The following is a 13,979-nucleotide window of genomic DNA, read 5'->3' on the forward strand; positions in this document are numbered from 1 at the left end:
CCCCGCCCCCCAGACTCACTGGTCACACTCAACTTCCATCACCAGAAAAACTCACGCAACGTCTGCATGTGGTTAATGACAAGTTGTAATTGGTGGCAAGGTTTTAAAACACACTCTTTTGACATTAAAATGTGTTTTTCTCTGTATTAATGGCATGTCTTCTGAGTTTTCTATTTGAGATTTTTTACATTTTCCTCGTTAGGACGAAGAAATCCATAAGTCCTATCATGCCATTCCTTCTACTGTCTCTAAAATGGAAACAGAAACACACTTATTAGTAATTTCTCACAACACACAATACAAATTTTATAAAACAATGATTTAGTATAATTTAATTAAACTGTAATTTAAATGCAATATAATCTAACAGTTTTACCTTAAAATTAATTATTTATGGTCAATAATCAGTAATTTCTACCTGGAAAATTAAAGCATTCTATTTTTTTTGTACAAAAATGGGCATTTATTTCTAGGTGGAAAAAATCAGTACTATACTATTTAATGAACTTTCTTTATTGACAACACAAATTTCAGTCACTAGTTAGCAGAAGTACCCTTCTTGTAAAAGGCCAGTGTGGGGTCACCAAGGGCCTGGCGGTGTGGGAGTGCTGTGGAGAGGAAGAGAGTAACCGGGGAGCTACAGGGAGGGCCACAAAGCTGGTGGGTGACGGACTAGAGGGAAGACAGTGGGCTGTGGCGTCTGAGGCAGAGTCAGGTGGCAGGGGTCTCAGAGGGGATGCGATTTTGAAGAGGGAGCAGAGAACAGGCTTGGAAGGGACAGGAGTGAGCGCTGTGGGGCAGCCAGGTCTGTCAGCAGGGAGTGAGGTAGTTGGGCCCACGCTGGGGTCCCAGCTGTGGAAGGTCGGGAAGGTGGGAGGGAGGAGCGTCTGGGCAGTGATGATGGACCCTGGGGCGGGCTTCTCAGCGCAGGAGGGACGTATCCTCCTAGTCAGGCCCTGTCCCCGGCTCTCTCATCCCCATGGCCCTCCAGCCTGCCCGCTGTCCAGGTATCTGTGCGTGTGGAGCACCCAGGACTGCAACTTCTGGTCCATAAACCGCATCCCTGGCAGAGTAGGCGCCCCATGAACATGTGCTGGGGCAAAGCTCCAGATGGCAGTGTGAGGCTTGGGGACACCCTCCCAGGCACTTGGGGGGTGGCCCAGGAGGTGCTGGAAGGCCTTGGATCACAGTTTCTTTCTCTCTCTCTCTCTCTCTCTCTCTCTCTCTCTCTCTCTTTCTCTTTTTCTCACCCTGTGGTATCCAGGCTCCATCCTGCCTCCCCTAGAGTCCCTTCCCCTGGAATTGCCAGGCTTCCTGGGCTTAAGCTCATGAGGGGCATTGTCACCACCCTCAGGGAGCCCCCTCTGTGCGGGGGCTGCCGCCACCACCCCCCTACCCCCAGGCTGCTCGTCCTCTGCACAGTCTGGGGCACACCGTCGCCCGAGAGATGTGCAAGGAGCGGGGGATGAAGCTGTGTCCATAGCCCGGTCACACCTCCACCTGCAGTCACCCCGCTTCTGCGTCTCACTGTTGAGAGTGAATTCTTTCTTACTGTTCAACATGCTACGATTTTAAACAACTTGACACACTGCACTTAAGAATCAAGGTAAGTGTGGATAAACTTTTTGTAGAGGCGGGATACATTTTCTCCCTCTGAAGTCTGAAGAGAACTGAACCCGCCCCTCCCCGAGTCCCAGCGCCTCCTGCCGCAGCTCCTCAGCAGGCCTCCCCTCCATCCCGCAGGAGAAGCGGGGCCTCCCCTCCATCCCGCAGGAGAAGCGGGGCCTCCCCTCCATCCCGCAGGAGAAGCGGGACCAGGAATCTGAGATCAGCAGGCGGGAGGAAGATCCCTAGGGATCACTAGGCCGGCCAGGGGGGCCAGGGACTGCTCGTACTCACATGTTGTCCTTCAGCGAGGCGAGATAGGCTTCCGTTTCCGAAACGGGCATGTCCGAGTCCAGGTGGGACAGGTAGCGGTAGACGTAGGAGAAAGTCTTGAAGGGGATGCGTGCAGGCCCCCCCTCCGGGTCCTGGGTCAGGATCTCGCACAGGTTCTTCATCGCAGTGTTCAGGGACTAGGAACGGCACGGGGGGCGGGGGCGGGGGAGAGATAATTACTGTTTGCGTTTGCTAAAACTGGAATAGACAATTACATTTTACAGAAATTCTCCTGAAAGTACACAATGTTCTTATCTAAATTAAGAACTAGGTGAATGTATACGTGACATAAAGAAATAAAAAGGGAAGATCTCATCAGGATGCAATTGGTTTGAAAAAAAGTTTTAATCCACAGATTTTATATTAAAATGGGAATGACTTTTAAAGACGAGGAAGCATCAATCTCCTTAAAGACACACCCCCTAAGCCAACACAGAACCCTCCAGCCCTTCTGGCCCCTCGACATACCCAGGGATGCAGCAAACTGTTACCAACTGGAGGTGCCACCTGTGGAGGGGCGGGCAGGGTCCTGCTGATGCCCACCTGCCCGCTGGGCTCCGGGCGTTGTCTCCGTTCTGGAAAGCACCTGCCTTCCTCCCGCTCATGCTCTCCCTCTGCCTGTATCAGTCACCCTCACCCACCCCGGCCCACATCCTTAGCTTCCAGCCCGAATGCCCATCTCCTGGGGAGCCTTCCCCCCACACCACTAAGCTTCCAGAGCCGTGACCGTCCCACTCTCCCCTTCAAGCCGTTCAAGCCATGAGGGCAGGGGAGATGCGTTCAGGTGGGGGAGCTGCTTTCGTGCTAGAAACTGTCGGACCCCTGGTGACTCCACAAGAGCACCGTGGAGGCAGCAGGGCCCAAGCCCTGCGTGCAGCGGGCACAGAGCGGCTCCCGGCCTGGTTCCCACGCTCCCAGGGATTTGGGGGACAGCTGTCATGTTGGTAGGCGGAAACCAGTTGGGGGCATTTACACCGCAGTCATGGGCAAACACTGCCCATCAGGGCCTTCCTCCCAGGGAAGCTCCTGAGGGAAGAATCTGGGCTGCACTCAGGAGAAAGGAGCAAGAAAACCCCCAGTGGCACCCTAACCGGTTTGGCTCAGTGGATAGAGGGTCGGCCTGCGGACTACAGGGTCCCAGGTTCGATTCCGGTCAAGGGCATGTACCTTGGTTGCGGGCACATCCCCAGTAGGGGCTGTGCAGGAGGCAGCTAATCGATCTTTCTCTCTCATCAATGTTTCTAACTCTCTATCCCTCTCCCTTCCTCTCTGTAAAAAAATCAATAAAATATATATATTTTTTAAAAAAGAAAAGAAAACCCCCAGTGGGGCGGGCACAGAGGGCAGTCCGGGGAGCTGCAGGTGGAGGGGAAGCCACGGGCCTGCTTCACCTCAACAGTGACACTGGGGATAGCACTCTGACGTCCTTGGGGCAGGCAAAGGGCAGAGCCAGGTTTGTTTGTTTTGTGTCGTGTTGTTGTTTTTGTAACAACATACATTGTCTGGCCGTTTCTGTGGGTCAGGAGCGCAGAGCTTAGCTGCTCCTCCGCGGCGGGCTCCAGGCTTTGGCACTGTCCTTGCTGCTGTAAGCCTGGGCCTCCCTCTGGCCGGCCGTGGACACCGGCCCTCTCACCAGGGCAGCTTGTTTCTCCACGGCCCCAGGAGCTCGACCCGGTCCTCGCAGTGAACACACGTGAAAAATCACCTGTGCTTCTGGCAGGGGAGAGGGAGGCGGCGGGACAGAAGTGAGCTGCTTGCACAGACCGCACCGTCTGAGCCTGACGCATCTCCTTCCCTCCTCGCCATCAGGGGTGAGATGAGGACAGCGGGCCCACGGCGAGCAGCCGGACCAGCCGCAGGCATGCTGACCAGCACATTCCCTCGCCTGCAGCGGGCTGGCTCAGGCAGGAGCAGGCACCTGCCACAGGCCCGGCATTCCAGGCTCTGGGCTGGAGGGGAGGCCGGGGCACGCGGGCTCCCGGGGCTGGCCGCTGGGACTGGGGCGTCTGGGCAGCCAGCTCCCACACTGGCCGGCGATGGCCCGCTGGTGTAGGCGGTGTCACCATGCAGCGTCAGGAGGGTCACTTTCTCTGCGCTCTCTGACAGGACCTGGGAAACCGAAGCTGTGTGGTTAACAGTCCGTGTTTCCTGCTTGAAACTCTGCGAAGACATGGTGCTACATTGGACGTTCCTTGTATACCCGACACAGGTGGAAGGCGGTCCCGCCGCCGAGTGCGGGAGCCCAGCGGGGAGCAGGCAGATGAGGGCTGTGTGACGGGTGACGGGAGGTATTTAAGGAAAAAATACATCCAAACACTCCAGCATCGCTGCCTTCTGCAAAGTGTGATGACAGTACTGCTGTTAACACTTCTGACAGTACGATTTGCAGGAAAGGATTCATAAAGCAACTTGCCTGGTTTTGCACTGAGAGTTTTCTTATAAACAGATTTCTCATCTCCTAAGGGGGCGGTAGTCAGCTTCCCGCTCACCATGTTGGCAGGCGGCCCCCTCCAACCGCCTGCCATTGTGGTTCGCTCAGGTACCTAAGCCTTCCCGGGGAGGGGGACTGGCACCCTCACTGTGTGTAGCCGAGTGCTCGAGCCTGAGCTGTCATCTGAAATTCAAGTGCAGACGTGTGAGAAACACAGGCGTGGAGGCACCTATACTTCCTGACGTCTTCCCGGTGCAGTTCTGTGGAATTCTTCAATTCCAGAATCTTAGCTGCTGTGGTGAGGGCACATGAACCGCCTCCCTCACACCCCAAGTGCCTCTCAGCGAGCATGGGGATACAAGTGAGGGCAGTCTTGGCCCCCTTCTGACGGAGTCAGGACAGCACAGCTCTTGCTCCCTGGGAGGCCTGACTGCTCAGGAGGCAGACAGGTCAGTGTCAGACAGGGGTGCCAACCCCATCCCGTGACATTTCTCATTTAAAAGGCGGTGCTGGGGCTTGTGGCAGCTGAGGTGGGAGGCCCACATTCTCCAGGAGGCTGGGACCCCGTCCCGGAGTGAAGCACCTGTTGAGGCCTGATGCTGCCCTTGGCATTGTCCAGGGAAGGGACGGAGAGGCCACCATGCCCAGCATCCGCCACATGTGCGGCCTGGGTGTGGGGGCGACAGCCGCAGTGGAAAGCGCACCCCACCTGTCCTCTTCCCCCCAGAGGGAGACACTCGGACCCGTAGTGAGGCAAGTGGTGCTGGGGCAGGCAGGAACCCAGAGCAGCCCCTCTGGCCGCAGTCGCTACGCCCCTCGGGGCTGTACTTGTCACTGGCTGGGGGTAAGGGCTCCTCTTGGCCATCTCCCCGGAGGCTGTGAGGCCAACAGGGAAGCCTGGATGGAAGGCACTGGGGACGGAAGCCAGACGCATCCCCACCACTGGGACAGGGGACACCGTCCATGATCCTAAGCACTCAAGTGGTGGATCAAATTTTTTGTTTTTGTTTTTTAAGCATGGGGATCATTTTCTGAGCATCAAAAACCTGTGAACCAAGTCCCCCATTCCCTGCACACTGACTGAGAAAGTCCATGACGGCGCCATAGACCACTGACGGCGCTGCAGAAATATAAAGACACAGATGGGAACATACACATGCGATCATGTCTCCAGGTGCCCACGGGCACTGGGGAAGGGGACGGGTTCTAGTCTTTGTGGAAACCTTCAACTCGATCCATCTGACTATTAAGAGAAACTCGAGCGGAGACTGTCGGCCAGAGGCCAGAGCCAGGCAGGCGCCAGGGACCGGCAGCAGAACAGCGCCCACGGGGAAGCAGAGACTAAATTCCAATTCTCCGCAAACCCCACTTGGAGAAGAGGCGGCGGTCCGTTCTAAATTACTCCTCGTGCATCTCCCTTCACTCTTTCACTTCCTCCTTTTTGAAACGGTGTTTTTGTTTTTGTTTTAAGCATAAAGATGAATGCTCAGATGCCAAACTACTCCAAGAATCGTCTCGGGAAGTCGCAGCTTCAAGTTAGCGCACGGGGGATACAGGGACGTCCAAAGGCCAAGCTCACATCCACACCCAAGCCGGCTCGGGCCTCCCTGCCGATGACGCTGTGGGAACTAGCTCCGCACCCCTCACCCCCACCCCTTCACCCCACCCTGAGGCTTTCACACGCGAACCTCACCCACAGCAGGAAGGGGCTCCGGGAGAGGGGAAGGCCAGGGCACAGCGGACCCGCGTCCCCGTCCCCAGGACGCAGGGAAGCTGAAGCGCCCTCCTGGACAATGTCGCCCTCTAGCGTCACGCACTGCACATGGACGAGGCCGCCTCTCCAAACAGATTCCTTGTGGTTTTACATGGGGGCTTCGTTTTCACAATTAGGGAGATAAAAATGACAAAGATGGATCCCAAGATGACAGGAAACCCGGAAGGCTGGTCAACAACCTTAATTGCTCTGAAAGGTCATAGCTAATCACTCACTGTTTAGTTGAAATATTGTTAGCTGAAGCAGCCTCCACCTGTTTGTCTTATGTAAATTTCTGTTATTGGAATTTCCTGCCTAAAGGCTATGGGTGTATCCTTAATAAAAAGGGATGGCAAGGCCAGAGCGGGGTGTAGTCCTCTCTTGGGCTCCCACCTGGCCCCCAATATTCCCAAATTAATACTTTTCTAAGTCTCTTTCATTTGTGTGCAGCCTTCTCCAGAACCCAAACCCTGAACCACTTGGGACGTGAAAGGGGTTCCCACACCAAAATATGCATTATTCTGCTTTCTCATCATTATTAAAATATAAATTCCACCTACGTTTAGAGGCACGAACATTAATTCAAACATTAATTCAAATATTCTCTATTAAGTTTGTATTACTAAAACCTACGGGAACACCACAGCATGAAGTTTTCTCCAGTAATTAAACTGTCTTCGTCCTTCCCTGTAACACCCCACTGAGATGCCTCCCTGGCGACACCTGAGCCTTCTTTCCTACGTGGTCAGCAGTGCGCAGCCCTGGCACCGTTAGCTTTGGGGCAGTTACACAACAAAAGCTGTAGCAGCCACCAGCCCGGCACGGGGCTCCCTGGCTTTGCAGGGTTCTCCCTGGGCCGTTCATGGCAGTAAACTGCAGTGCGTTCCCACCGGGGTATCATGCGACAGAGGTATCATTATGATACAGATGAAGAAATGTAGAGATCTAACTGGGACTGAAAAAAGGTTCCAGAAGATTATTAACAACATGATTATCTCTTCACACAGGTAAAACCAGCTGCAGTGAAATCAGGCATTTCCCGGGTCTGCATGTGATAAAAGGGAGCGTGAGCTTCCGCAGAGCCTGGCTGCAGGCGGGTAGCTTTTGTCAGTGTTCGTGGTCGTGTGGGGCAGTATTATGAAAGTCATTGTTAAAAATTAAAATCGAGTCAGAGAGGCTCACGCATGGACCCACGGTAAGCGGGTGCCATGAAGTGATGGGTATGAATTATCCATTAGGGACTCTGGGGTCCAAAGACTGATGAGAGTTTGCTCATCTCGGAAGCAAAGCGAGTTCTTTCTTCTCAACCTCCTCTGAGAGCTTAAAGTGGTAGCTCTCCCTTCACTGGACCCGTGTCTCAGCTGCCTCAAACACAGGAGCTGGAGAGTCTAGACTTCCGGTCCTCCCAGATCCGCCCCCCATCGCACCCCTCTCCTGGGCTCGGGAACCCTCTCACCTCTGAAACAGCAGGGTCGTCTGTCTTCACTCCTAAGTGCTTGGGTTATATTTTACCATCAGCAAAGCTGTACTGTATCTGTTAGTTACTAATAATAGATTTTAACTAAAGTATAAAATAATTCTGTGCCTCTCTCCACAGATTAGGAAGACAGGTATTATCCATTTACCGAATGATGTGTGGTTTAATAAAACCTCAATACATTTTAACGGTATCCATATATTTTATCTACTGTTAACATCTTGTAAAGTGAGGTATTCACAAGTATTTAATTTCTGGACATTAAAATAACTAGAAACCTGAAAATATAATAGGTATCTGAAAAATACTGCTTTTCTGAGAAAAAAGTTACTAAAATAATGTGTTTCCTTCAGTGACTGAAACCCCTAAGTTATTTTTCAGCCAAGCCTATGATTACACATAATTATCAACATGCCATTTCTAGGTACGTACCCCACCAAGCATGCTACATCCAAGTGCTAAAAACTTGATCCACTCGATTTTGCGTTCACAAGGATCCAATTCTAAGAGAGCTCTGAACTTTTCCATTGGCAGGCACAAACTTCTCCATTTCTTTTCAAGGTCGGCTAAGTCCACGTATTGCTTGTGGCTACACTGTTTAGAAAACACAATAAATTACAATTTACATAAGTTTAAAAACCCACAGAATCCTCTAATGCTGTGAGCACTTGAACATACACCATGTTCTGCATGCAGAGACAGGTGCACTGACTTCATGGCCCAGTTAGCCCTGTGGAGGGAGGGGGGCATGTGCGGTGGGAGGGGCAACGTGCAGGGGGGAGGGGGGCACTGAACTTGACAACAATGTTCACAGCAATTTACTTCTTAAATAAGGGCCGTGAAGCAAACATGGCATAGTGCTATAACTTAATAAAAAGGGCATGCTGGGCCCTAGCTGGTTTGGCTCAGTGAATAAAGCATCGGCTTGCGGACTGAAGGGTCCCAGGTTCAATTTAGGTCAAGGGCATGTACCTTAGTTGTGGACACATCCCCAGCAGGGGGTGTGGGGAGGCAGCTGATCGATGATGTTTCTAGCTCTCTATCCCTCTCCCTTCCTCTCTGTAAATAATCAATAAAATATTTTATTTTTTTTAAAGGGGGCATGCTGGTGCTGGGGATGGCATCCTCTATTATCTGACTGTAATACTTGGCAATCAAAAACTAACTTCAATAAACAAAATAAAAACATTTAAAATCCCACCCCATAAACACGTTAATAGTTACCTGGGAGAAATCTTAAAACTAAATTTATTCCTTCTACTATTTCAAACAATCGATGAAAATGGGCAACTTCTGCGACCTGCTAGTACTAACCTGTGCGAAGGGCTTTCAGCAACACTAGCACGTCCTCCCCCAAGCTACCCTCTTTCAATGGTTATCCGTGTTCCCTTTTAATAGATAGAGAGCCACGGAAAATCTGGTTTCAAAGTCAGTGTATCCGATCCAGAAGCCCAGTACTTCAAAATGTATAATGGGCTCTATGTTGTATACCTGAAACTAACATTATAGTGTATGTTCAACTGTAATTGAAAAGTAAAAAAAAACTGGTGTTTTGGGGTTTATGTATAATGGGGACCTGTCACTTTAAAAAAATCAAAATCATTTTTAGTAATATAACCCAATCATCTGAATGCCGAGCCTCAAAGCTGGGTGATGTACTTCCTACTAACTCGTTTTTCTAAGAGTGAGCCAGTGGGTGGAGAAGACTTGCCAGGGGCTGTCTGGCAGGGCCAGGTCCCGGCTGCCTGGAGGGTTGGAAACCAGCCTCCCAGGCCACCGTCCTCAGATGACCACTGCAGCGTGCACACAGCTTCATCAGCACGCTTCAAAAGGGATTTGCCATCCCCATGTCTAAAACAGCAGGGTCGTCTGGGAAGTCGCAGCTTCAAGTTAATATGTCATACTTTCATATCTTTAGCCTTTTTTTTTAAGTTCAGCAGCACCTAAGCATCTTAATTTGATATTTAAAAGAAATTACATTTCACTTTTCTACAATCTAATCATGAATAGCTATTGTGGTTCTTTCAACTAAAGAAAGGCACGGAATACAACAAATTCCTTTTTGAATGAAATTCAAAGGTTTATTGCAGGGGAAGCGACTTGCGAGATGATGGTGGCGGTTTGTGTCAGGCCTCAGGGGCGCCGGCTTTCTCGCGGGGTAAGCTGGCTGGTAGCATAGCCCTTATACCTGCTTGTGCAGCACTTTGAGCATTCCTTGAGTCAGGCCAGTATCTGTTTTCTGAGTGGCCACGGGCATTTCAATTCTGTCCTTTACAGGAAGTGGATCTCCTCTTGACAAAGCTGAGAAATACCTAACAACAACAACAGACATCTCTGAAGACTCATCAATACACAAAAGGCAGATTAATACTAATGAATGCGCTTTCTTAAAGGAGCCCTAAGCCCAACAGCGATCAAGGAGGAGAGCTCTGGAGTCTGAAGGGCAGGTCCATCCCGGTTCCTCCACTCGGCTCTCCTACTTACCCACTCTGCTGCCTCAGTGACTCTGTCTGTAAAATGGGGATAAGGACAGTCTCAGGGCTCCAGGGAGTACTGAGTGGACACAACACAACACGAATGGTCCTGAATGGTCCTGAAATGTGGCCAGAGGCGCTGGAAGATGCAGGCCATATCATCCAAGGGCAATGCCACGGTCCAGCATTCCGCTTTAACAGCTGAGGCGTGGTCTTCCCTTTTCCGGGCCTTGCTCTTTTTCCTGGGGTTTCAGAGCATCCATCTCTGCCTATTCAGCTCTAAGGCACCCAGATCAGGGGTGTTCTGTTGGCTGCACTGAGGATGGGTTGCGCCACTCTGCCACGTCAGAGACCACCCTCCCTCACACTTCCCTGATCCCGCCTGGTTCTGTTTTGTTTTATTTTTTAGTATTTTTCCCTTTAATTGTTCCTTTCTGGGATCCCAACATTGCTGCTTATGTTGGGGGCAAGTAGGGGCACAGAAATGTTTTGGGGCAACAAGTCAAGAGGGGGCACACACCCAGCCTCTGGCTGGTGGGAGGGGTACCAGGCAAAACTCACTCCCCTCTGGGCCAGCATGCCAGAGGGGGCCAGCTGCTGAGCCCTGTCACATGCAGTTCTAACAACTAACACCATGAAAAGAAACATATCCAGGGAAAGGAACTCTAGACCAGTGGTCGGCAAACTGCGGCTCGCGAGCCATATGCGGCTCTTTGGCCCCTTGAGTGTGGCTCTTCCACAAAATACCACGTGCGGGCGCACACGTACAGTGCTATTGAAACTTCGTGGCCCATGAGCAGAAGTCAGTTTTCGGCTCTCAAAAGAAATTTCAATCGTTATACTGTTGATATTTGGCTCTGTTGACTGATGAGTTTGCCGACCACTGCGCATCCACCAGGGCCACAGATTGAAGCTAAAAGATCTGAATCACTGGAAACAAATCTGAATATGTAACAAAATGTAGAAGGATATCTGATGGACTAAAACAAATTTCATAACTCATCCCTTTTCTTCACCCCTCAAATTCCACTTTGCTTTCATGCTTTTAAGACAACTCCAGACATATCTTGTTTAATGGTTATAGGGAGAGTCAAAACAAAGGCAGCAGTGAGACCAATGTGGACCTTAAGACCAAAGTGCCAGGCTGAAGGGTGGGTGTGTAGATTTGCCATATTGTTCCTAATTATGGTTTCCACTTCATGGACTTTATTCTTCATAACCTATCAAACCCACCCCCAAGCCTGATAGAGTCTGTGGAACAGTGGTTCTCAACAGGGGCCATGTGTGTCCTACCCCTTCCCGAGAAGGCACTGGCAATTTCCAGAGATATTTTGGTTGTCACCGCAGGAGGGAGATGGTGTTACTGCCATCTAGTGGGTGCAGACCAGGATTCGGCTAAGGATCCTACACCCCAAACCCCTAGTACACCACCCAAAAGTTGTCCCCTCCAAAGTGTCAAACGAGCCGAGGCTGGGGAAGCCCACAAAGTGGCAAGACCGGCTTGTGTTAGACTCTGCTAGTTCCCTGGAGGCACCTGTGAGCAAAAGCAGCCTTCTAGTACTAAACCAATTCTGTCCTCCGTCATGCTGCGGGATGCACGACTGCTCGATGACATCATAAGGCACAGCTGATTAGCTGTGACATCACAGCAGAGTGCACAGGCTGGGGGGCAAGGCTGTCCCACCTTTGCCACTGGAACACCTCCTCCTCTGAAAAGAATGCTAACCTGAAAGTCTACTTGCGTCTCCCACAGCAGAGTTACTCCCATAGGCACCCTGGTTTTCTGCTCTGCTTTTATTTTGTATTTTCTTCTTCCTGGCACAGCCCCTTTGTTCATATGCTGTGTCCTCCTCCTGAAGACCCTCCACCTCGTCTTGACCCCAATCTCTGCCTAAGAAATCTCTCCAAGGCCAAGTCGCCTCCTTCTGAACAACGTCCTAACAGAGTGTGTTCTGGGACAGCTGGAGCACACCCGAGTCCATCACACACACACTGCTTAATGAATAATGCTTGATTTTTCTCCTAAACTCCGAAACTGTTCTTGAAATGAGTTGCATAGAGCATTCAGAAAGTTCTCAACTTCGCCTTTTAAATTACAGTGAAGCTTAAAATAGTTGTCTCTAAAGTGTTACCAAATAATCTAATTTAATGGTCCAAATAAAAATGATTAAGTCACAAATAAATCTTACAAGTTCTATCTTTTTTTATTTTACTATCTTTTATTTAGGCTTGAATAATGGTTAAAACCAGATGCCGTATTTTTTTTTAAGAACCTTGAAAGGTTACTTCAGAAGCAATTGACCAAAGTGTCAGAGGCAAAGGAGCCAATTAACAAGTAGTCAGTAGCCTCGTATGGGAGGTCCAGTAAGAAATCCCAGGAACTGTGTGTCCGATTCTGCATGGTAATAGGGACTTTGCCTATGATTTCGAGATGGGGAATTATTCTGTATTATCTGGATGGGTCCTATATGCAATCACAAGTGTCCTCAGACGAGGGAGATGGAGACTTGAAGCTGTCACATTACCGGCTTTAGAGATGGAGGAAGGGGAAGAATACAAGGAATGAAGCTTTAGAAGCTGGAAAAGTCAAGCAAACAGATGGATTCCCCCTTGCACCTCCAGACAGAGGTGCCAACATCCCCTTGCCAACATCTTTACTTTAACCTGGTGACACTGATTTTGGACTTTTGGCCACCAGAACTATAAGAGAATAAAAATGTCTGTTGTATAAATCCATCAAATTTTATGGGATTTTGTACAGCAGTTCATAGGAAACTAATTCACTGGTTATATAGTTTAGAGGGCAGCAAAACTCGATACGCTATTTGCTAAAACATTTTAGTTAAATTTATACTGATTCTTGTGGTCATAAAATTAAGCTTCTATGTCTGTTTACTGGGAAAGGGCAAAGAGCTTTCCTGTAAAATCAAAAGGGTTTATTTTAATGGTTCTAAGGTCTGTTGACTTGTAACTTTAAAATTAGGAATGTCTGTCCAGGAAATAGAACGTTTGCCACAAGGAACTGTGAAGGCGCATTTGCTGTGAACCACGCTGGGCAGAGCTTAGCCCTCCCAGCCTTGGGCTTTGTACCCCAACGTGACTTCCGCGGTTCTGGGTCAGCCCGTCCCTAACCCTGGGGGGATTCCCTGAGGAGGAGGAACACCGCCATACGATTTCCCGTTGTAAAAATCACCTTGCAAATAAAATAAAGGGACTGTGGCTATAGTTTTATAAGGCAGTGCAGAAACTTTATACCCAACGCACTTGCTTGCTAAGTTTTAGTCTATCTGCTTAAATACCACTCTCCAGCAATGGAGTTGTTGCTACTTTGTAGATCAGGGAGCGTTTGCAGTAACTTCTGGCCCCATGGTCAATAAACCACGGTGCTTCCCAGATAGATGCTTAGGTGTGGATACCACTGACGGTAACTAAAGAGGCGCGGCCGGCGCCGGGCGCTTACCCCGCGGCCCACTGCAGCACGTCGGCGGGCTGGGTGCGGATCGCCGCCTTGGTGAACTGCTTCAGGATGTCCGGCAGTTCCGGTGGGATGTGGATCTGCTGCGCGCAGAATAAGGTGTCGGGAAGCGGCATCGCTCTCCAAAGACCAGGACCAGGCTGGGACGATCAAGGTGTGCTGCGGGGAAGTAAGGGCGGAGAGTCAGCCAGCCTAGGGCCGCCCGCCCTCCCCCAGGTTTGGGACAGGGCCGGGGGGCGGGGCCGAGGTCCAGCAGCCGGGTCTGGGCCGGGTCCCGGGTTTGGGATCGGGCCAAGAGTTGGTTTTCCCGGGGTTGGGGCGGCCTGCGGGAGCTCTTACCCGCTCCTCTTCAGCCTCCTCAGAAAATGAGGACCAACCGCCCCCTCTAGCGGCCCAAACACAGCTGCTCAGAAGCGCTAACCGGTGCTATT

The 13,979-nt window shown here is 50.7% G+C and overlaps 1 protein-coding gene across 1 annotated transcript; it reads right to left on the reverse strand.

The window, feature by feature from the left end:
• Positions 1–67: 67 nt before the first annotated feature.
• On the reverse strand, positions 68–13,979 carry ROPN1L (rhophilin associated tail protein 1 like). Its single transcript, XM_008151659.3, has 6 exons — positions 13,888–13,979; positions 13,534–13,707; positions 9,788–9,911; positions 8,032–8,193; positions 1,900–2,075; positions 68–248 (listed from the first exon to the last, which is right to left on the reverse strand). The coding sequence occupies exons 2-6, from the start codon at positions 13,662–13,664 to the stop codon at positions 185–187; spliced, it is 657 nt and encodes a 218-aa protein (XP_008149881.1). The 5' UTR covers positions 13,665–13,707; positions 13,888–13,979; the 3' UTR covers positions 68–184.

Source organism: Eptesicus fuscus, chromosome 4, assembly GCF_027574615.1.
Source record: "Eptesicus fuscus isolate TK198812 chromosome 4, DD_ASM_mEF_20220401, whole genome shotgun sequence".
Lineage (NCBI taxonomy): Eukaryota > Metazoa > Chordata > Mammalia > Chiroptera > Vespertilionidae > Eptesicus > Eptesicus fuscus.